Source organism: Borostomias antarcticus (assembly GCF_949987555.1).
Source record: "Borostomias antarcticus genome assembly, chromosome: 19".
Lineage (NCBI taxonomy): Eukaryota > Metazoa > Chordata > Actinopteri > Stomiiformes > Stomiidae > Borostomias > Borostomias antarcticus.
Window position 1 is genome coordinate 14,193,428 of NC_140252.1, and position 22,625 is coordinate 14,216,052.

Sequence of the window (22,625 nt, forward strand, 5' to 3'; positions counted from 1 at the left end):
TGGCGCAACTGTAAGTGCGTCTGCCTCACAAGTGGGCCCTGGGCAAGCCCTTAACATGGGTTACACCAGCAGCAGTATAGCCAGGTTCCGGGCTGATCTGAGAGGTTGCATTAGCTTCAGTTTGGAATAGACGGAAGACAAATGGATCCATTATTTTCAGTCAACCTTTTCTTGTCCCTTCCAGAGTTGCGAAGTGAGCGTCGGAGGAGACCCTGTCGCACGCCATCCTGTCAGAAGAGGAATGTTCCAGATTGAATGAAACATAATAGAACACTCCATGTTGTCATGTCAACCTTAGATCCTGTCTTTTGCGTTTAATAGTTACAGTATGCCAGCTCCCTAGAGCTTTTCCTGCTGTGAAAATCTAACCACCTATAACAGAGTAGAGATTATGCTGAGTCTCAAATGAGACAAGGGGGTAGGAGACCCATTGAGACCCCCCGCCCGGTAGTGTCCTAAAAGACGATAGTACTACTGTTAGTGCTGAGTGATCCCTGCTCTCTGCTGTAGCTGGCTACTGCTCCAACATGTTTTTGTACTGTGTGCTCCTAATGCAGGGCTAGAAATAAAAGTCTGGTGAGACCCACAACACGTCGTGTTTCTTCTTCTGGCTTGATGTGAATTGGGCTTTAAAATTCAGCCTCTCTTTGAAATTATTTATAACATTTTTCTCCACGAGAAACCGTGAGAAAAGTAAGAGGACGGGAGAGGGGGCGATTAAAATATTGTGCCGTTTTTTATTTTGGTGTAAAAATCACACAGCTGCTAGTTTATTCTGCAGAGATATATCCATGCAGTATAACACCTAGGATCCCACAGCCATAATAGAAGCAATTAAATAGAGTATTTTTGCTGTTAGTCAGCAATTAATGCAAATTTACACATGAGATCAAAAGGTGTGTATCATGTACAATATACAACATACTCCTCTCATACAGTACGTCTTCATCATCATAGTCACCCTCTACAACAGAAAAGAAGGCTGACCTTGGTGCAACGCAAAGAGATTACCGTGACAACCTGAACGTCAGGAAGGAGTAAGGCTTTAGAGGACAGGTTATTAAGAAAACACAGGAAGTTCGAGGGGAAACAAACAAAAATAGACAAGTTAAACAAGATTTTAGGTACCAAAACAAAAAGCCACACTAGTTTTTAAAAGATATACAGGTATAAATCGAGTGGTTCGGTTTTATTTGAAAGCCCCGTTTTCGGACCAGGTAGGACATGCGGGTTTAGATGACGTCAGAATTGGAACAAACACAACAGTACAAAACATGAAGGGTTTCGGGGGGAGTGCAGTCGGATCAGTCAGGTCTCACTTCCATAGCTGGTTATCATCTGACAGGGGAGCCAGGGGCTGTGATAGGGACAGGGCAACACCTCACACCTTTACAGAGAGAGATGAAGAGGTCTCTCCAGATTGACTAATCTACAGATCAGGGAAGCATGTCAGTTCTGCGTGATATATTTCTACCCGAGCATTCCACAGCACTGTAGCAGGTGTCCTGCTAACAGTAAGGACTGCCCCCGCTTGCCTTGAGCACAACACCCGGATAGAAGTATAACAGTGGATTAAACTACTAGTGTACATCAGAGATGTTCTCAATTATATTCAAGTCTCTTCTCCAGTGCAACGTTTACGTTAAACAATGTTGCTGGCTCTTGAATGAGCCCTTGGTGTTAAATGACAAGAGGCAGGTCTGGATTAGATGATGGGCCCTGGCTGGAGGAACAGGAAGGCTATTCTGCATGAGCGCCTAGAGAAGGCAGGATTAGAGAGAGAGAGAGAGAGAGAGAGAGAGAAAGAGAGAGAGAGAAAGAGAGTTGCTAGTCTTGTCATCTGGGAGTTGATCTCTTCACAAGCTTGTATGGCTCTTATCGAAGTGCAGATCAAATCGCAGAAAAAAAAAAGCAGAAATCGTCAAATGAAAGATGAGTAGAAAACAATGCATACACTCATTGCATCATGCTGTTTATGTAACCATTGCCTGCACACACAGGTACATATACACACGCAAAATATGAACACAGGTACGCACACAAACACACACACAGGTACGCACACAGACACACACTTGTACACACACAGGTAAAGCACGCACTCACTCACTCACTCGCACACACACAAGTTCTCAACTGTTACATCGTGGAGGGAGTAACATGTAGATTAGTTCCTGTCACATGATCACAGGGTCAGTCCAAGGCCCTCCAAGACAGGGCATCATCATCAACATCATCATCCTGTAGACTCCTCCCCCATATCCTAATCAGGATTCTATGTCCTTTACAGGCTGACACACACACACAGACACACACACACACACACAGACACAGACACACACACACAAGGGCACATGCACAAACACACACCCACCCCTGTTCATCAGTTATCTGGACATTAATCATGGTGAACAGGGGAAGGACTCTTTAGCTCCTATTCAGTGTGTGTGAGTGTGTGTGTGTTTGTGTGTGTGTGTGCGTGTGTGTGCCGTGATTCTTCAGGACTGCTCGTCATCTTTGTTTGCTCTGGGAGAAAATAAAAGTGCCAATACAAGTAACATTCCCCACCCCGGCCCTCTCTGGTAAGACTGGTCGCTGTGTGTGTGTGTGTGTGTGCACGTGTCAGCAGTCAGCCCATGACAGAAGAGCAGAGTCCAGAGGGTATGGAGGTGATGGGGAGGGCGTTGGAGTTGGGGCACGTGCGTCACTCAAAAGGCCCCTCTTCAGACTTCTAGAATCTTCTGTTGCGGAGCCATCCTCCGCACACACACATACACACTCAAAACGCACCGTGCAAGCACGCGCACGTGCACACACACACTCACACACACACATACACAGGTTAGAGATGAGAGAACGGTCTGAGCTGCTCCAGTTGAACCTCCAGAGATATCCTCTCTTCTAGCAAGTCCTGAAGAACAACACACAAGATGGGGCCATGTTATGAGGTTTCATCTCCATGGTGGTTGTAGTCCAAACTCCATGTTTGTGGTCCGTACTCCATGTTTGTAGTACCATGCGTACCTTTAGCTGCTGTTGTAGTTCGCTGTTGAGTCTGGCCAGCACTGTGTTGGTCTCCTTGTTTCGCCTTATGGAGGCTTGGATGGCCTTCTTATCTTTCCCCAAAGACCTGGAGGAAACACAGAGACTGGGGGTTAGTGTAAGATTACACTCCCAGTATGATAAAGATCTTTACATTTTGATAGTTTTCATACATTTCGCACAAGAACAAATCCAAGTTAATCCATAGTGTTTGAGTTGAAACTAGAAGGGCACTCGAAGCGTGCAGACCCCCACTCATGATGCATGTCGTCAGCATGTACAGCTCTTGAATGATTAAGTGGACTGGGCTTTTCTAGTTTAGAGAAACACGTCTCTCGATGTCAATGTTAACGAAAGCTAAGAACAATTTGTGAATCTGCCAAATGCCGCAATATCAAAAATAACTAATGAACTAACATAAACACCGAAAACATAACCTCCCTCGGACCTCGTCCTGGCCGGAGGCAACTACAGAGCAATCAAGATATAAGCCTCAAGAACATGGCATGTGTGGTAGAGACTTTTCAAACATATCATTTGTGTCAGCGTTTCCCATACTGTTACAGCCATTAACACAGGTCTTTGTTATACAGTTTATAACTCCAGAGTAAATAAGCTCCTGTCAGTTGACCATTTGGGTTAGGGTGGGTTTTAGCAACACAAACTAGTTATATACACACACAGTTGTTTTATATAAAGGTTTTTTCATGGTTTTAAACTACTTAACATATCGATGGACTTTTGCACTTTGGACTATTGGATGAATTTGAAGTTGTAGGACCCCATGGGGCAGTTGTATACTGTGGTCTACGTCGCATTTACCTCTAACCTGAAAACGTGTTCTGCTTGTTAGTATTGTCAAAGGGATTTTTAATATATACTATTGTGGATCTGTTTTTACAGTTGGGGGAGTCTTGAATGGGTGAGCGGTTGTGTGTGATCATGGACAGTGAGACACCTCCAACATAGCCATGGACTGCAATTGCGGGCTGTGCTTAAACACTGACACTGGATGTTGTGTTTTTGAGAATTAACTGTGCCACGAGAGAGAGTAGTGTGCATGTTGCCTTACCAACTGCCACAATAGCCATGTTTCAAAAGTCCAGTCGCAGCAAAAACGGCAATTAAAGTAGATTCTTGTGGACCTACATTATTTCTATATTTCATTTGGGATAACTCTCATGGCAATACTGAGATGAAATCAGCGAATTCTTCACCACGGCTATTAAGGAATTGTTTTGAGAAAGCTTTTTTTCTATCAAAATCTCTCTTAAAGTCCCTTTTTCCCATATGCCCTCTTTAGCAATAATGTTAAGCCATTTCACATTAGAATTATTTTGAATGTATATGATTAACAAAACCATGCTTCATTTTCTCAATCTTACTTTCACTTTTCATTTCTATCTCTATTACTTTGGGTATTGTAAAGTGCGAGTTGTCTAGAGTTGATCAATTATTGGTACTGTAAGTATATTGGTAAGAAACATTCATTCATTCATTTTGTTTTGAGGGCCACCAAATATGAGCACCTAATGTCAAGTTAGATGACCAATCAAGATTTATTTATTTCAAAGACAATGAATGAGCCCTATTTTGTCTCCACAGACAGTGAAGATGGCACATGTCCTCTTTATAGTGATCTTGATGGCAACCTGCACTGGAGGCCCCTCTTTAGGTCAAGGTGAGTTACTTTTCTTATCCGGTAAGCATACTGTATTCATACAATATTCAATACTGTACAACAGTGTGTATTTACCTTTTTGTGTCCTGTTACATACTGTTGTCAATGCACGGGACTCATGTGTTTAATTATACAGCAGCATGGACGATTGGTAAAGATAAAAAGAGTGTGATGACGAACCCAAGCCAGGTACAGTTTGTCAGTCACATGGGCACGTTTACTGGATCACCAAGAATAAAGGTTTGAGGGTTCAGGTGGAGTCCGTCTCAGCTTCACTAAAGAGGGTAGGTGTTCATTTTCATCAAAGCTCTGTTACTGTATGGATAAATCACCATGGTGTGTCAAACGACTGTCACATCTTGTTGCTGTTATACACTCATTCTGTTCAGGATTCACCCATTGTCTGGTCATCCATTTTTAGCTGCAACCAGCAGCTCTACAGCTTGGTCGGTCAGTTGATTGGTCGGTCCACAAAAATACAATGCTGCTGTTGTCCACAAAAGTCCAATGTGGCACCATGACTGTTACTAATCCACTAATTAGACCAGAGAGGAGAAAATTCACCAAGATGGAAAATGCTCCCCCCCCCCTTTTTTCTCTCTCTCTCTTTTTTTTTTTTCTATATCTAATTATATATTCTATATCTTCGATATCTAAATTATACTTTTCATACTGTTCCCTATTTGCTAAGTCTGTAAACCCAACAGAAAGGCCACCAAAGGAAAACACTGGCATGTTGATGTGAATATAAGTCGTATGTAAATATGTATTTTATAATATTAATTATAGCTCTTCTGGGGCTGTTGTTGATCAGTGCTGGGTGTTCTTACAATAACAGAAGGTAGGAGCTTAAGCTTACCTTACCTGGCTTAATGTTGATAAATATAGAACTGTCCTGTCTTTCTTTTCATTTTTAAAAAATTATGGTGGTTTCAAATTTGGTTCAATGTTTTGTTTTACTTGTTTTGTTTCATTATTCTAAGGAGGCTGGGCAATCAACCGTTCCTTCTGGTTTTACGCTCACATTCATTAAAGGAGGAGAGAAAACAGGGATTTGGACAGGGAGCCAGCAGGACCAGAAATGGAATGAGTCTCAACAGAGCCAGCCGAAGACACATGCTTATATTCTGACCCACCCATTATGACCTGTACACTCTCGTCAGCACATAACAAGGCTGGACAGCATAACAAGGCTAGCTGTAGGCCTAGAGGAATCCAATGATGTCCACCTCTTGACATTTGGTCGATTTTACTGACCACTAGATCAACAAGAATCATTGTTGTTGAATTTTATTTCAACAACTGTACCTGATGACGACATGCGTCAGGGGTGGGGGACACGAGTTTCACTGTGCACTTGTTGAAATATGCATCGCTGAGCAATAAACGTCCCCTTTTTTAATTCAGAAATCTGGTCACCTTATGTTTAATTGCAGTCTGCTATTTGGTGCTTTTGGTGGACCCTGTATGCAACCTTCCTCTGACATAATTCACCAAAATGAAGTGCTGATGTAAAAATAAAAAATAAAAAAATAAAAAAAATAAAAAAAATACTTTTAATAATCGATGATGTTGTTGATTGTGGCTGCAGCCCTAGTCATTACAGCTTAGGGATTTCAGTGCACGTGGAATGATTTCTTCCAGTGTGGAGATCTTCTGTCAGAATCAAACAAGCACTGATTGTTTTTCCAGGTTGAGGCCACAGTGAACTGTCCTCACACTGCCTTAGCCAGCTGAGTCATAGTCTTTCAGTCACACACGCCCCTGCAGTGCATACATAACGCTGATAATGCAGCAATACTCCCCCTTGTGTGCGTGTACAGTAGCATATAGACATTTACTCAGTTCAAAAGAAATATGGCACCAGGTTCTTATGACAAAAGAACTGGTAATAGTTAGAACACCAATTATAAAGCCCAATTTTATGCTTTGTCGAACGACACTTTTTTTAAACCTTTTGTCGAGCATCACTTCTCAAGAAGCATAAATTAGGCTTAAGCCGTCTCTTTTACAGTTCCCCAGAGCACTGAACCTCAGCCTCCACCTAGAGTGAGTTCTGTGACAATAATCTGAATCAGCTTTAGTATTCTAGAGCAGAAAGCCTAGACTCATGACTTTCTCAGACAGGGAGAGCCGGACACCAGTCGGGGCTGAGGACTGTCCTGCTCGGAGGGCGCCCTCTGGTGGGCAGAGGGGGCAGTGGCCGGCGCAGTGAGGGTGATGAGTGTGTGCGTCTCTGACCTGGGTATAGAAGGCTGCGTGGCCAGGACGGCAGCGATGACGGTGGACTTCTGCGGCAGCTCGTCCTCCGGCCTCAGCTCGTCCTCGGACTTCAGTCGCCGCCTCACAGGCTTAGGGGGCGGGGCCAGGGGACCGCTAGGGCCCTTGGCCTGATGGGAAATAAAAATTAAAAAAAACAGAAATGATTGGGGGTTCTTGTCCTAAGCAAGGAAAACTGACACTGAATCTCCCAGGCTGTCCCGTGGCCATCTTTAGAGAAACGATGTTACTTACAGAGTTGACGCTAGCAGCCGATCTCTCCTCTTCTGTGCTCTTCACTGTTCTCAGCGGACCTGCCGTCTCTGCCGCCTTCTCCACCTCAAGAGACACACCCACATGAGCACACACACGGAAAAACAGACACAGTGACATGCGTCACTACCTCGTCGTAACGGTGTGACCGTTGCCCCCAGACAGAGAGTGATGAACTGACGCTACAGGGGACTTCTCGGTGATCGCTACAGTCTTCAGTCACCTGCCCTCTCTTAGAAGAGCACAGATGGTTAAGTCGCCACCCCTCGTACCTGGGGTGGGTCTGGGTGTTTCTCTGTCTCCGTGTTGGGCTGGTCCGAGGTGGCGAAGGCCTGGAACTGGCTGAAGTCGGCAAAGTTGGGCTGTTCTGGGATCTGATGGGGAGAGGTGGCGGACAGACCCTCCCCCTCCGAGCGATGGCCGTGAGAGCCTGACGACTGGGGGGGGGGGGGCAGGATGTGGAGTAGTCATACCTCTGTGCGTAGATGTGTGTATACCCTGTGTGTGTGTGTGTGTGTGTGCCGAGTGTGTATGTGTTAGTATAACATCTGTAATATCTGTGTGTGTGTGTGTGTGTGTGTATGCATGTCTACCACCTGTCTGTATGTATGTGTGTGTGTGTGCGCGACCTACCTGTGTGGGTAGCGGTCTGGGAGGCACGGCGGGGGGGTAGGCCACGGCTCCGGCCTGCTGCTGGCCCGTGGGGGGGACCACGGCCGAGAAGCTCCGGTTCATGTCCAGCGAGGAGGAGCGCGAGTGCGAGGCCTGGGGTCTGGGGGGAGGAGGAGGGGGGGCCACCACCTTCAGACCCTCCGGAGATGTCCCCGAATGAGACCTGCAACACTCACACACGCACGCACGCACATACAAGTGGACTAGTCGGCATCATAAGAACAAAACATCAAAGCGTTGTTGTAGTGTAAACCAGCCAGTGGGGATTGGTTACCGTTGTCTTGTTACGACAGTAGCGATTGGTTCCTGGTCTGAAGTGAAGGAATCTGAACTGCTATATCCATCACCTGCAGGGAGAGAGGACATAATATAATAATAATAACACCTATCACATTCACAAACACAATCACATTCACAAACACAATCACATTCACAAACACAATCACATTCACATTCACAAACACGATCACATTCACAAACACAATCACAATCACAAACACAATCACAATCACAATCACAATCACAAACACGATCACATTCACAAACACAATCACATTCACAAACACAATCACATTCACAAACACAAGGTGATGCACTACAACACAAGCACACTAAATCATGGTTAAATTCGGGTTTCTGTGGTTCTACCCACCGGCGTTGGCGGGCACAAACTTCATGGAGGTGGCCAGCTTGGCGTCTTCGGGCAGCTCTGCGGGCTTGGCCATCAGGGGACTGGTAGGGTGGGTGTGGTCTGCGGGGAAGCGAGAGAGACGGAGAGGAACGTGTCAGTTCCCTCCGCGGCCCACCGGTTCCTTAAAAACAGAAGCTCGTGCGCCGTTCCCTCCCTGCGGGTTACTAATTTATATTAGATATCTGAGGCCGAAGGTCAACAGAAACTGCCACGCCGATGTTTACACTGTGTGTCTTCAAACAAACGCCGGACGTAACATTGTACAGCCACTAACGCGTTACTAGAACACTGCACCGCAGGTCTGAGTTCTGACTCAGTTCTGAGGTGAAGCTCTACATCTCTCTCCGATGCTTGGGAGAAGTGTACCTAGTGCTCGGACAAGGGGACGGGGACAGGGGTGTAGGGGACAGGGAGACATGCTAATAATATGAACGTTATAAATATATATAAGTATACAGTAAGTATATATAAGGATATGAAAGTTATAAATATAAAACGCCTCTTTGCTGCCTGACAGTGGCTGTGTGTTTTGAGTGTCGTAAGACGACTGACCGCTGCCTGTCCTCTTCAGTTCCATCTCCTGCATGTGGATCTTACTGGGGGTCATCCTGATGGGCACCGGGTGGACGATGGCCGTGTCCTGGCGAGGAACAGAGAGAGGGAACGCGGAGGGGGTCATGATCTGACCATGAAACACAGCACTTCGTCATTTAGGCTACATGTTACGCTCAATAAATCAGTGTATCTATCCATCCCTCCATCTACTGACGTCAAAGAGAGATGGTGACAGAGCACGGTGAAAACACTGCTTTATAAAAGGTTAGAGAATAAGCAAAAGCGTGGTAATTATGCCGATAAAGAGCAGGTAGTCCACTTGGAACGCAATTCACGTGGCAACCGCATATCTAAATTAGTTCACACTTCACAGATGGATAGAAGCACCCGTGATGTCACATCCTGAATCATGTTCTGGAACAGGAAATTAAAGCATGACCGAGTCAGTTATCCAATAGGCTTAGCGAGCCAGATCACATGACCGCTTCAGAGTCGGCTGATCGGCAGGGATCCTCGTGCACTTTTTAAGATAGACGGGCCTGTCTCAAAAATCTCTCCTTAACTCCTCGCCTCCTCTCTCCCCTCCTTCCCCTCAAAACTGCATGGGGTAGAGCCCATCTAATGTTCGAGCTTCTGTCCTGGGGCGGTAAGAGGAGGAGGCTAGGAGAGAGGACACGAGAAATGGAGGGATCTAGGACAGACTATGAAGTTAGGCCCAGAGAGCTCTCTCGGGCCAGGGTTCGAGGTTAAAAGGTCACTTGTATTAAGGAGAAGGGGTGTGTGTGTGGGTAGGTGTTTGACTTACAGGGTCTGCTGGTGCAATGTTAGAGTCAAACTGGGTCAGAGTTTGTGAGCTGGAGGAGCGTTCGCTAAAGGTCTCCCACTGCTGCAGGGACAGAGCAGAGACACATCAGCACTCCAATAGCATCACCACAACAACAACACTGTGACATCATCACACCAACAACAACAACGACGACGACAACAGCAGCAACAGCAACAACATGACGCCATCACAGCACAGACAATAGGACCACCCAGGACACATGGGGGATACGACTCTTCAATCTTTTCCTCCGTGACAGATCTTTCAAACTAATATCTGGTCCAAAGAATGAATGGATAGGTGACAGTGTTCCTCTGTACAGCTGGCACACATTCCCTATCAGATCAACGATGCCGCGGAGGAAGAGAGAGAGAGCAGGAAGAGGGATGTGTACAAAGAGTGTTGAGAGAGTCTTCAGGAAGAGATTAGAGACCGCTTCCTGACAGCGGATCTGCTGCTAAAGCAGCTGGCCTGCTATTCACTCCTCACTCAGAGAGAGGAAGAGACAACGGTCTTAAAACAACTGTCGTTTTCAGTAAGATATGTAGAGTGTGTGCATGTGTGAGATATATATAAACTGTGTGTGTTAGTATGTAGTTTGCGCGCGTGTGTGATATCTTTGTGTTTGTATTATATTTATGTTGAAATGTTGTCTGTAACTGTATGCTGCTTTCTTGGCCAGGTCTCTCTTGTAAAAGAGATTTCCAATCTCAATGAGACTAACCTGGTAAAATAAAGGTCAAATAAAGGTCATATAAATGTGCGTGCATGAGTGAGTGAGTGAGTGAGAGAGACAATGAGTGAGTGTGTGTGTGTGTGTGTGTGTATGTCCTACTTCGTTGCCCTGGTTCATCTCAGGCCAGGTCTGGTTGAGCGAGGGCATGGAAGGCGACTTGTTGGGGGTCACCTCCACGGGCGACCCCGAGTAGCCCACGTCAGGGGCGACCTCTGGAGCCTCTGGCACAGAAAACAAGAAACACAACATAAAGGGAAGAGTGAGATGAGGGCCTGGGTGTCTGTCAAGACTGTGTGCGTGTTTGTGTGTGTGTGTGTGTGTGTGTGTGTGTGTGTGTGTGTGTGTGTGTGTGCGCGTACCTGCAGAGTCGTCCAGGTCTATCAGCTTTGGCATGAGGCTCTCAGGCAGTTTTTCGGGCAGGTCGTAGCCGTTCTTCCTGGCCACCACCAGGTGAAACGCGGCGCAGAACTCGTCCAGCGTCAGAGCGCCGTCCTTGTCGAAGTCCGACAGCTCCCTGGGACACGCAGACGCACAGAGAGTCAACGGAAGCTACCCATGCAGAGAAAAGCATTAGTAAGACTGCTTTTTGGTGTCCCCGCAATTCAGCAAAAAGCATTTTTAACGCTCACGATTAATCTTTCAACTTTAACGTGTTAAAAAGAATTATCACAAACTAATCATATTACCAAAATTTACCCCCACTTCCTCCCGTAAATCCAAATGTGAGTGTTTACTTGGCTGAATTATTGAAAGGCATGTGAGACGTAGATGAATCTGTGTTTCATATGCAGTAATTCAGCCAAGTAAAAACTCATGTAAACACTCGCTGAGCAGGTTGCGCTGAGATAACAAGATGGTCTGAGGGGAAGTTGTTTTCATATTGGACATTCAACATTCACATCTGGCATGGTGAATTACATATTGCACTGATGTCTTTTCACCGACGCAAGTGAAGTAAAAAAAAAAAAAGATTCCTCTAACAAGCCTGGCTCCAGCCCCTGAATCTGAATGTCAAGCTACTAAAGCCAGTCATGCATTTCTTTATTGGAACACCACACTTGCAGGCTCTCTCCATCTGAACCACCGCCTGGTTCATGGAAGGCCCAGCTGCCCCAGGCTGCCACCGAGCGGTGATCCACGCTGACTCACCAGATGTGCGAGAGTTCTAGAATAGGCAGCTTTGATTTGGTGAAGAACTCTTTAGCTGCCGAACCTGAAACGCAAAAACACAAACGACGGACGAGTGGTCACACTGGTATCTGGGAGTCTTTGAATACAGGCTGTGGTCTCTCCCTCCCTCCTTCTCTCTCTCTCTCCTTCCTTCCCTCCCTCCCTCAGTCTCTCTCTCCTCATTCCCATCTCTCACCAGGTATGAGTCCGTTGAGATCGGGCTGGATGGTCTTGAACTGGTTGATGTAATACTGCCTCTGCTCGTCTGTGATTCGCCAGGGGTCGTCGTAGGTACTCGACTGTCTTTGGATCTCATTGGTCGTTGCGGCCGAAGCCACGGTCCGTATCGACGTGCTCTCCTAAGGCCGGTCATGTGACGCAGTCAGAGAGAGAGAAATAAAATAAAATATTGAAAACATCTGATGATGGATTTGTTTACTCTATAAGAGATGAATGGGGATAATCTGGGAACAGAAACGATGACGTGTGAGTTGACAGGGTCATATTATGGGAGTGTTGACTGACGTTTCGCTACTCGTTAAAACGTTGATCAAAATAACATGGGACGAGTCTTGCACAATCGGAAGAGAAAAAGAACGGGGGAATGAAAAAGGCGACTATTACACAGACGACGAGAAGATGGGAAAGGAGGCGGAATGAGAGAAGGAAGAGTAGTGAGTGTGTGGGACCGTGGGTATCTCCCGATGCACATTCAAACCATTTCTATGGACCTCGCTTTTTGGGACAGGAGCTGATCACAGCTTTGTGAACTACGTACGCTGTTCATTTGACTTGACCTATGACTGCCATGTTGACTAAGGTCAACAGAATCAAACATCTGGAGACATTTCCTGAAACAAGGAAAGCATGATCCAGCCGCTGCCCCTATCCCCCTAGGCCCCATAGATCCAGCCCCCATAGCCCCAGCAGACCCAGGCCCCATAGACCCCAGCCCCACAGAACCATAGCCCCCTAGACCCCATAGCCCCTGGCCCCATAGCCCCAGCCCCGTAGACCCCCAAGCCTCTAGCCAGAAAAAGCACAGTCTAAGAACGCCGGCAGAGATCAGATCCCTTCGTCGTACTGCCGTGTAGTTACAGCCATGTAGCAAAGCTCTTGTGCTCTTGCGCTGGTGCAAAGCATCCCGGGTGTCCGTCTTGAGTGCCTGGCTACAGACAAGAGTGTGGGCAGAGACAGGCCGACGGGACGCAGGTGGGTGGGCAGGCCAGCGGGGGGCTTACGCTGCGCTACCTGTAGGGGCGAGGAGTGCATTGGTGGAAGTGTACTGGAGGGGGGGGTGCCTTTGAAACTGACCCAGCTTTCTTGGACCGGAGGGGGGGAGTGGGCGGACCACATCCCATCGCTGGACACTGGTCCTGGGGAAAGGGAGGAGAGACGCACAACGTCAAGCACAAGCGGACAAGAGATCTGGCGAGTTATATTATGGAGAAACAACACCTCAAGTCGTCTAACGACACTGTCATAGTGTGTGTGTGTGTGTGTGTGTGTGTGTGTGTGTGTGTGTGTGTGTGTGTGTGTGTGTGTGCATGTGTTTGCCCATGTGCTCGGGTGTGCGTGGCTCACCTGATTGTGCCTCTCTGAAGGGAGTCCAGACGGCCCCGGCCACCACCGGCTGCCTGTCTGAGTTCCCCCCGCTGGCCTGACGCTTGTGCTGCTTCCTCCAGGAGGGGGGCGAGGTTGGGGGAGACTGGTGGGGTGACACCACCGGGGAGGTGGAGTCAGGCTGGGGGGGGAGAGCGAGAGAGCGAGAGTGAGTGAGAGAGAGAGAGAGAGAGAGAGAGAGAGAGAGAGAGAGAGAGAGAGAGAAAGAGAGAGAGAGGAGAGAAATACATAACATGAGAGGTACGAAGACATGTAGGAATCAAGTCAGATCTAAATCTGTAAGTTTATTTCTCCCAGCATGTTTCAGGTGTCACCCCCTCTAGGGTTTTGATGGTACAAATGTGACCTGTGGTTCTATGGTGGTTCCATGGTGGTACTGTGGTGGTTCTGTTGGAATTCAACTATGGTTCTAAAGTGGTTCTATGGTGGTACTAACTTGTGGTTCTTTGGTGGTACTGACCAGTGGTTCTATGGTGGTTCTGTTGGTACAGACCTGTGGTTCTACAGTGGTACTGACCTGTGGTTCTAACTAAGGTGGTGCTACAGATGAACCGACCTGTGGTCCCATAGTGGTTCTACTCAGGTACTGACCTGTGGTTCTGCGGTGGTTCTACTGAGGTATTGACCTGTAGTTCTAAGGTGGTTCAGCGGTGGTTCTGACCTGTGGTTCTATGGTGGGCCCGCAGGGCTGGATGACCTCGTGGTGTGCGGTGGGGACCTTCTTGGCCAGGCCCCGGCCGGGGGGTCTGGGGATGACCCCAGAGTAAGGCCCCTGGTTGTCCGAGTCGGGGTACAGGGTGTGGTGTCTCGCCTCTTGTTCATTCTTACCCACCACAAACCTGGGCAGAGGCAGGTCCTTCACTGTGGGAAGGAACCAGATATACATGGTTAGAGCATTGTTTGTATTAGTAGTGACAGTGGTAGTAGTGTTTGTGGTGGTGGTAGTAGTAGTAGTAGCAATAGTGGTAGTAGTAGTGTTTGTGGTGGTAATAGTAGTAGTGTTTGTGGTGGTAGCAGTGGTGGTTTTAGTAGTAGTGGTAACACTGACAGCTTGAGACTGATGATAAATAGCCTAATGCTCCCATCTCTCAGCAAACCAAGTGGTGGGGCAGTCTGTTGAAGTTTGTTGGGCCTGCAGGCCTCTATATACAATGCTCCAAAAAGTTAAGGGAACACTTAATCATCAATCATTATCGCGGATCTCGATGAACAATATATTCCAAGTTGAACATTTTTATTGATTACATTGTATAATTTGTCAAGAACAAAATTACCTAAGAACCCACTGAGTGCTGGATGTGATGAAAAAGTGTTCCCTTATTTTTTGGGAGAAGTGTATTTGTATTGATTCTTAATGAACAAGTCTAAGCTTCAAACTGTGACTGTCCCAGACTGTAGTTTCAGCCATCCACTGCTAGTCACTTGATCAAGGGTGTGCCAATTCCAGCAGAGCTCAGTGGCTCATTCATATTTTCAAGGGCATCCTAAAGTGCTCTGGTCCCTGCTAGACTCTCTCCCCTCCCTCCCTTCCCCCCTCCCTCTCTCCCTCCAGCCTGAGGTTAGCTACTTCCTGTTGACGTAGAGTCTCTATTCTTCCATTCTTGTCCTACAGGGATGAATTTGTTTCCTGCTCACACAAACTCAGGATCTTATTCATCTCTCGCTCTCATGGAATCTCTATCAATAATTCATCTCTCTCGCTCATCCAAACTTTTATCTTCCTAATTCATACACCCCTCCCTCTCTCTTTCAGAAGATGCCCGGGTCGAGCATGTCATTCTACATGCTACCTGTAATTTGTACCTATAATAAACATCCTTGAATCGTGGAATCCCCAACACAACACGTCCACAGGCATAGTACCAAAGCAGGGCCTGATCTGTCTCTCATATGTCCATGTCAGTGTGAGGAAGTAGCAAGAGATCACGGCAAATTTATGCAACCAGCTCTGTTGTTGCAATGTTGTTAAATAAGTGGCATCGTGCAGAACATTGCCTACAGCATGACCGTGAAAACATCCCTGTTTTTCACTGAAACCACACAGACAAACACCACCATGGAAACTACGTGACCCAGCCTGCCCCTGAGCCTTACAAACTCCTGTATCAACCCTCACCCAGGCTAAGGCTTCAGCAAAATATGCGGACAGGACATTCTAGAATTATCTGACAGGCAATTCTAGAGCTGTTTATCAATATTGACACATTCTAAAAAAGTGCTCTTCAAGCGTGGACCAGGTCAGGCCATACATGTTAGATGTATGCAACTAGACACTCACCAGAGTTGAGGCTCTCAACACGTAGAGGCAGTCCAGACTGGGCTATGGCGATCAGTTTCAGTGCAATGTAGAACTGGCTCCGTCCAAAGTGGCCCAGTCTGGTAGCGCCACACAGTTCTGTGATCTGTGAGGGAAAAAAAACACAAGCAGCGACAGACAGCGCCAACATAAGCCTCAGGAACATAAGCCGCAGGAACGAGGGCTGGTCACAGTGGGTGTGGACATTCAGACGGCCTCTCCAGACACTCAAGGTCATCTTTTAAAGTCTGAAGACAGAACACTGGGAGAGGGTGGGGGACATTGAAAGGGACAAAACAAGTAACTTAGTTCACCAAGGTAATATGCAGGTCTTATCACGAGACTCTTAATAGCGGTACATCCTGCCTTCCTTCCTTAAAGCTCATTACATTATCTTCCACTGTGCTTTATCAACTCATAGTTCGAGATTATGCCCAAGGCTGCGAGACTAGTCTGTTTGTGCCAAACAGTTGGCAATGGACCTTTATCATCGCAGAATGGAAGGGAGAGTTCCTGGGGTGCTGAATCATGATGCCTAGCTGACTAAGGGCTGCTGCCCGATCAAATGTATACTCTGGTATGGGACATAAACATCAGAGAAAAATGCATCACATGACCTTTTCACGTGAACATCTGCTACTCAATTACGCTAGCTACAGCTACAACGATCTGCTTCATCGAAACTGGATTTCAAAACATCCAATGAAATAAGCAAAAAAAATAGGCTAACTATGATTTTTGTTGTTGTGGTAAATTGGCTAGCTAAGTCGCTTTCTAGACAATTAACGTTGGATGATGGCGAATCTGAAACTAGCAAAAGAATGTCTAGCTACTCAACCGGCCCAAAATGGGTTCATAGTCCACAACGTCGGGCACAGTGAACCCACTCTAGGTTCTAGCTATGGTGAAGCTGCAATCCCGTTATAAACACATAAGCCCTTCTCAGTCATTTTGCTCTAGAGCAGTAAGCTTTAGCCAACAAGAAGGTGTGTCTCGCCCATGGTCGCCCCCATTCGGCTCACTGTCAACAAGCACGCCACGGTTAGCGTTAGCTAGCCGGCTAACACACTGTCAACATGCGTATTGGCTAGCCATCCGGCTGGTTTCAATATATTTCTCACGTATTCACAAACAGCTTAGGCACTGACAGGTTCAGTGGCTCCATCAAACTGGGCAGTTGAAGTGAGCTGGCTGGTTGGTTACCTGCAGGACAACCTCGCTGGGGAGCTGGGCCGCCCGGAAAAGGTCCAGAACTCTCCCGTTAGAAGCCACTTTCTTGGTGTTGTCCGTATCGCAATAAACGAACAAATCGGAGTAGTATTTCTGCTCCACGTCGCTTAACGTTAGACTTTCCATTATGGCTCAAAGGTACCCGAAAAAACGGCTTCAGTCCTAGCTAACGTGACTTGAAGAAGTGATCCCCAAAAAGGGCGAGAGGACCGACGATGCTGGTTTTGTTAGCAGCTAGCTGGTCTTCCTGCTCTATCTAGCTTGCGGAATGCCCCACAGAAGCCTACAATAGGATATAACGTTAACACTTAAACGGCTGCATGCGTAGGGAACTATTTCAACTATTTATTTAGCAAAGTTATATGTAGACATATATAACTGCCAGAATAACGTAAAACTGGCCTGCAAACAAATGCTAGCTACAGGCTGTGGCTCTCGTCTACCTAGCCAGCCTAGCTAGCTTCAAAGTCAGCAGTAGTGCACTCTTTAAGTCTGGACGTCTGATTCCAACCGAATGCTGTTTTTCTTGAACTAGTCGGTGGTCGAACAACGTGTCTGCCTCTCTCCAAAGTGAGGTTCGCTCTAAGCGACGTTAGAAGTAAAGTTTGAGGGTCTTTTGACTCCTTCCTCCATCAGTCACAGCCGCCATTCCTATGGCCCTGTGATGTCATCCTACAGACTGTGCGAGTCAGCGTAACCTGCATGGCAGGAGGCGGGGCAACACAGGGACCCGGATAGAGGATGTCAACAGTACATTCAAATATTCCAATATTCATATCACCCTGTAGCCAAATATTTGGCATCCTTTAATTTGAAAACTGAGTCACAATGTTTTTATCCACCCCCTGTTACTTGCTTCATTTTATGTTGATTATTTATTTATTTAAGGGGAGACACTACAGTTGAATATGATTTTTTTTTCCTTTAAAGATATCCTCATGAAGTTTTACCAGTTTAATATTCACATCATAAATATCTGCAGAATACATCTGAGAATCAGTATGTAAAGTTTAGTGAATGCACCTGACCTGGAAGTTGAGATAGCAGGTACCGAGTGACGTCAGGTACTGAAAAAACGTAATTTTAAGAAATGGCTGATAAAGATAAGCATCATGAATTCATTGCTGTATTAATTGGTTCAACTAAATTTAATGTTACAGTCCAGTCCTCACTTAGTGAGGATATAACAATACGTACATCGACAGTGGGTGCTGGGTCAAATATATGATACTGATACCGCTGATATGACACTCCAGTCCACTCCAGTCCTCACCGCAGTCATATCAGGGGCCATATCATATTGCCCATGAGTAATGCTGTGTTCACACCGGGCATGTATCTCCCGGGCCGGTGCCCTCCGCCTTCACTGCCACCTATCTAGCAGCGCACCCAACCCCGACAGTTCCTCCTATGGGTGGTGGGTCCACAGGATGGAGGAGGAGATGGTGTTTCCACATTGCTCTTTCGGGCTGGGCCGGACTCCGGGTCTCTCTTCCTTTGATCTTGTTTCATCAGGGGTTGTTTCCCCCAGGTAGGGGGGCTAGGAGGGTACTACCACTTGCCCAAGGTTACTTCTCCATTCTAGTTTGCACTGAAACTAGCCACTGCCCCTTTGCGTCGAAAGGAGCCAGTTGAGGTGGTTCGGGCATGTAGTGAGGATGCCTCCTGGACGCCTCCCTAGGGAGGTGTTCCAGGTGTGTCCGGCTGGGAGGAGGCCACGGGGTAGACCCAGGAGCAGGTGGCGGGACTACATCTCCGCACTGGCCTGTGAGCGGCTAAAGATTCCCCAGGCAGAGCTGGTTGATGCTGCTAGGGAAAGGGATGTCTGGGGCCCCCTGCTGGAACCGCTGCCCCCGCGACCCGCCCCCGGATAAGTGGATGGCCTTTTTGTGTGGAGTTTGCATGCTCTCCCCATGTTCACAAGCGTTTCCAACCAAACGAACCCCAATATAAAAACATCTAGGAGAACAGATTGCTTTCCTGTTCAACCCTTTCCCCTGTTTACCGTTGGAGGAAGGACAGCAAGGATGGGTGCAGGAGACAGTTGGTCCTCGTTAAGCCTATTACACACTAAGCAAGCAAGTTTGACCATTTTCTAACGCCCGAACAGACTATCAGTCTAGTTCACCTATCTTCTGCCTCCCAATTTCATCTGAAATGTGAGTCATGTCACTGAAGTGTGCACACCTGATCACAGCCCATGAGTTAACAAAGCCTACTAGTTACATAGAGCAGAAGGGTGGGTTGATAAGTGCACACACAGAGAAGTATGTAGAATTGGCACGCATCAGAATGTCACACCCTCCGCCCAGAGGGAGGGGTCATGGGTCGTGACGTCAGCAACACTACCTTTCATGGTGCTTTTTTGAGTCGTCGTCTGCCCACCCTGTTCCGTATTCTGCTCCCGACAGAATTCCGGCAAGACTAACTCTGGTAAGTATTGCAACAAGTAAAGTGTTCTTTGAAGGGTTATGTGGGCTTGTGTCGATGTTTTTAGTGGCTTGGTATTTACGTTTTAGAGCTCCCAGGCTATTTTACCTATCCACCCAGTGCATCCTTCAAGCCCGCTGCATTGAATCAATTAATTATGGAGATGATGGATCAATTTGCAGACCCTGATGGGTCATCATCGGCTATTATTGCCTGCTGTATGTTCAGTGTTACTGTAAATTCCCCTGCGGATGCACATTGATTCAGCTGGTCGCAAACCGGCAGCCACTTCCGCATTGATTGTGCTTCCAATGTTCAATAGAAACGCGTAGATTGTTACAATGTTGTAGATTTGTTCTTATTTGAGTTTGGTGGCGGATTTGTCTCTTCTGACGCGACCTTTTAAAATGTCAGTGTAGAGTATTCATCGTAAATTTTCTGTATAGTAACCAGATTTAAGATATTAGCCCCCGGCTACTCCGGATAGATTAGGCTACTGTGTCTAATCCTTGCACCCGGTCTATTGTTGCCATGAGTTGCACCAACTGACTAGAACTAATTCCTAGTAGCCTATGTGTAAAAACCTACCTGGCGAAAAGCAATCTGATTCCGATTCTGATTGTTTTTTATAGTGTACGATAAACAGCCAATAAACTGTAGCCCACTCCTATCATATAATGCTTATAGGCGATAAGATAATGTGTTCCATTGATGCAGAGTACAGCTGCAGATATACAGTAGCCTATGACTAAACTCTTTCTCTTGTAGTGACAATGAATGTCCAGCACGAGGTAGAACTGCTTGTTGAGGAGATCAAACGTCTCGGCACCAAAAGTAAGTGTGCAGCCCGTTCAGTACCAGATCTGATAATACTGAACTCTGATGGAGGACTGGATAGACGTTATGCTTAAATGTGACCCAACCCCGTTCAGAGCTCCTGTCTGGGAGTGGTTTGTGTGGGGTTATTGCAACCGGTTTGCACAACCAGTTCCTGTTCCATCGCAAGCAGCTGCTGGTTAGCTGCCCTGCCGCACTCTCCAATGTTGAAAATCCTCAGGCTAAGCTAACACAGACTGCTTTCAGGTTTGTTTACATAGGCATGCTTTCTCTTATTACCTCTCAGCTGCCATGGCCTATTTTAGCCAGGCTAGCTTCGGCGCAATGATCCCCTGTTTATCTGTGCCTATAATGAATGGGCCAGTCTGGAGGGACAGATGGAGAGATGAAGGCAGTCTTCCTCCTGACCCTTCCTGGCCATGCCCCTGCAAGGTTAGGAGGAAAGGTAAAGCCAGCCTTACAGGGTTTCAGGACCGTTCTTTTACCACTTAAACTCTTTGAAAAAGGAATGCTTTTGGCTGATTCAGCAAGTCCTCTGTCATTTGAGAACATCCAATCAGAGGACCCATAAAGCAGAATCACTGACACAGGAGTTTTGTGTTGCTATAGATACGGCTGGATTGATGATCTATCACTTATTTCATCTGGCTAGATACGGACGGGAACATGAGTGTGAAGTTCGGAGTGCTGTTCAGCGACGACAGGTGCGCCAACATCTTCGAGGCACTGGTCGGGACCCTGAGGGCCGCCAAGAGGAAGAAGATTGTCAGCTTCGAGGGAGAGCTGCTCCTCCAAGGCGTCCATGACGACGTTGACGTGATTCTCCTGAAAGAATAATAGACAGGGTGGTGTGTGTGTGTGCGCATGTGTGTGTGCGTGTGCGCGTGTGTATGTGTGTGCGCGCGCACGTGTGTGTGTGCGCGTGTGTATCAGTCTCTGAGGCTTTACTATTTCTGCTCCCAGGGGTCAAAGTTGTCAGCATTTTGATACACTTTTAGGACTGTAAAAACAGGTTCTGAATGTAACATTTTGTATACTACACACGCACATTGGAATATTGCTTTTTCATAATGTTTAGAAATATTTTATAGAAATCAAATGATATTACACCTAGACTGTTTGAAATCCAACACCTCCTTAGTGAAACTGTTAAGAAGCAATGTCACCAAAATGATTCCATCTATTGTTTACATAGTTATTTTGCTACCTCTTGTGGACTTTGTATAACATTCTAAGACCAACTCCTATAAAGTGTATTGCAACATAGTGCAAGTGCTGCCCGAAAGATTGTTTGCACCTATTTGATTTTGTATATGCTACTGTCAATATGAGTCAGAGCCAATATGCAAGCTTTTATATCTTGCAAGATTGTCTTTTCTCTAATTCACCATACAAACCTTTGCCTTTAAACCAAGCAGGGAGGGATAAGCCAATGGGGGGTTCCTGTGCAATGTGTATTAGTATTAAGTGACAGGGTGATTTGTGCCAAATTGGTTTTGTGATTCTGCTCAGGACTTAATCAACACAACCAAACTGTGTTTAGCAGACCTGTGGTGAAATGAGATGCCTGTTCAGGAACATGTATGTATTTTAGCATTTAAATTAGGTTATTTTTCCCTTCATTCCAGATAGTGTAGGCTACCATATGTTTTGAAAACAAGTGCCCAGTATGTTCTATTTTGATATGTTGGCATTTTCTCTGAATTTGCATATCCGTCTGTATACTTGGTGGACTCACTGTGATGGTGGAGATATCCTGTGTACAACAGGGCTGAGGTTGATTCCATTTCCGTTTGGTATTCAAATGGAAATTCCTAATCCTAGACTTTAATTTCAAATGCATTCCCTGAATGGAAATGAACTGACCCCAACCCTGGTAGATCATAAACGCAGCCTAATCATGTATGATGTTACCAATCAAAGCAGAGGCAATAGTCTTACAACTGGGATAGATGTGAAACTTTGAGAATGAATCAGGAATGAGTAGGCCATGTCCATGCTCAAACACCAGACCTGCTGACTGAATGAGGCCAAGGTGCAGATCAAAGTGCATCCTTGAATTATGAATAGGAACCGACTCCTCGGTGAACAGCACAGAACTGAGGAATACACTGAGAAATAGGCTACACTGAGAAATAAACAAATGAACCCTCTCACGTTGTTGATGCCTGGTTATTTACACCAAATATAGCACAAAGTTTACTTGCATTGCAAATGGAACTGCAGTGCGTTTCAGGTGCATAATCCTTCTCCATGTGCATAGCATACAGTAGGGTTATGTACTACTCTGCTGATTGGTGCACA

At 46.5% G+C, this 22,625-nt stretch overlaps 2 protein-coding genes across 3 annotated transcripts; one reads left to right on the plus strand and one right to left on the minus strand.

Moving 5' to 3' along the window:
- Window positions 1–754: 754 nt before the first annotated feature.
- On the minus strand, window positions 755–17,599 carry reps1 (RALBP1 associated Eps domain containing 1). The gene is made up of 19 exons (XM_084453330.1): window positions 17,028–17,599; window positions 15,807–15,930; window positions 14,190–14,389; window positions 13,490–13,649; window positions 13,220–13,281; window positions 12,102–12,264; window positions 11,885–11,948; window positions 11,095–11,249; window positions 10,835–10,956; window positions 9,979–10,059; window positions 9,171–9,258; window positions 8,580–8,678; window positions 8,202–8,274; window positions 7,889–8,090; window positions 7,528–7,692; window positions 7,238–7,321; window positions 6,965–7,113; window positions 3,025–3,130; window positions 755–2,911 (listed from the first exon to the last, which is right to left on the minus strand). The coding sequence occupies exons 1-19, from the start codon at window positions 17,178–17,180 to the stop codon at window positions 2,843–2,845; spliced, it is 2,319 nt and encodes a 772-aa protein (XP_084309456.1). The 5' UTR covers window positions 17,181–17,599; the 3' UTR covers window positions 755–2,842.
- A 1,794-nt stretch (window positions 17,600–19,393) lies between these two features.
- abracl (ABRA C-terminal like) lies at window positions 19,394–22,420 on the plus strand. Of its 2 annotated transcripts, XM_084454209.1 has the most exons (3): window positions 19,394–19,487; window positions 20,253–20,318; window positions 20,974–22,420. In XM_084454209.1, exons 2-3 carry the CDS (start codon window positions 20,258–20,260, stop codon window positions 21,156–21,158), a joined length of 246 nt encoding a protein of 81 aa, XP_084310335.1. In that variant the 5' UTR covers window positions 19,394–19,487; window positions 20,253–20,257; the 3' UTR covers window positions 21,159–22,420. The 2 variants fall into 2 exon arrangements, with proteins under 2 accessions (XP_084310335.1, XP_084310336.1); XM_084454210.1 differs by lacking the exon at window positions 19,394–19,487 and having other exon boundaries at window positions 20,159–20,318.
- The last annotated feature ends 205 nt before the right edge of the window (window positions 22,421–22,625 follow it).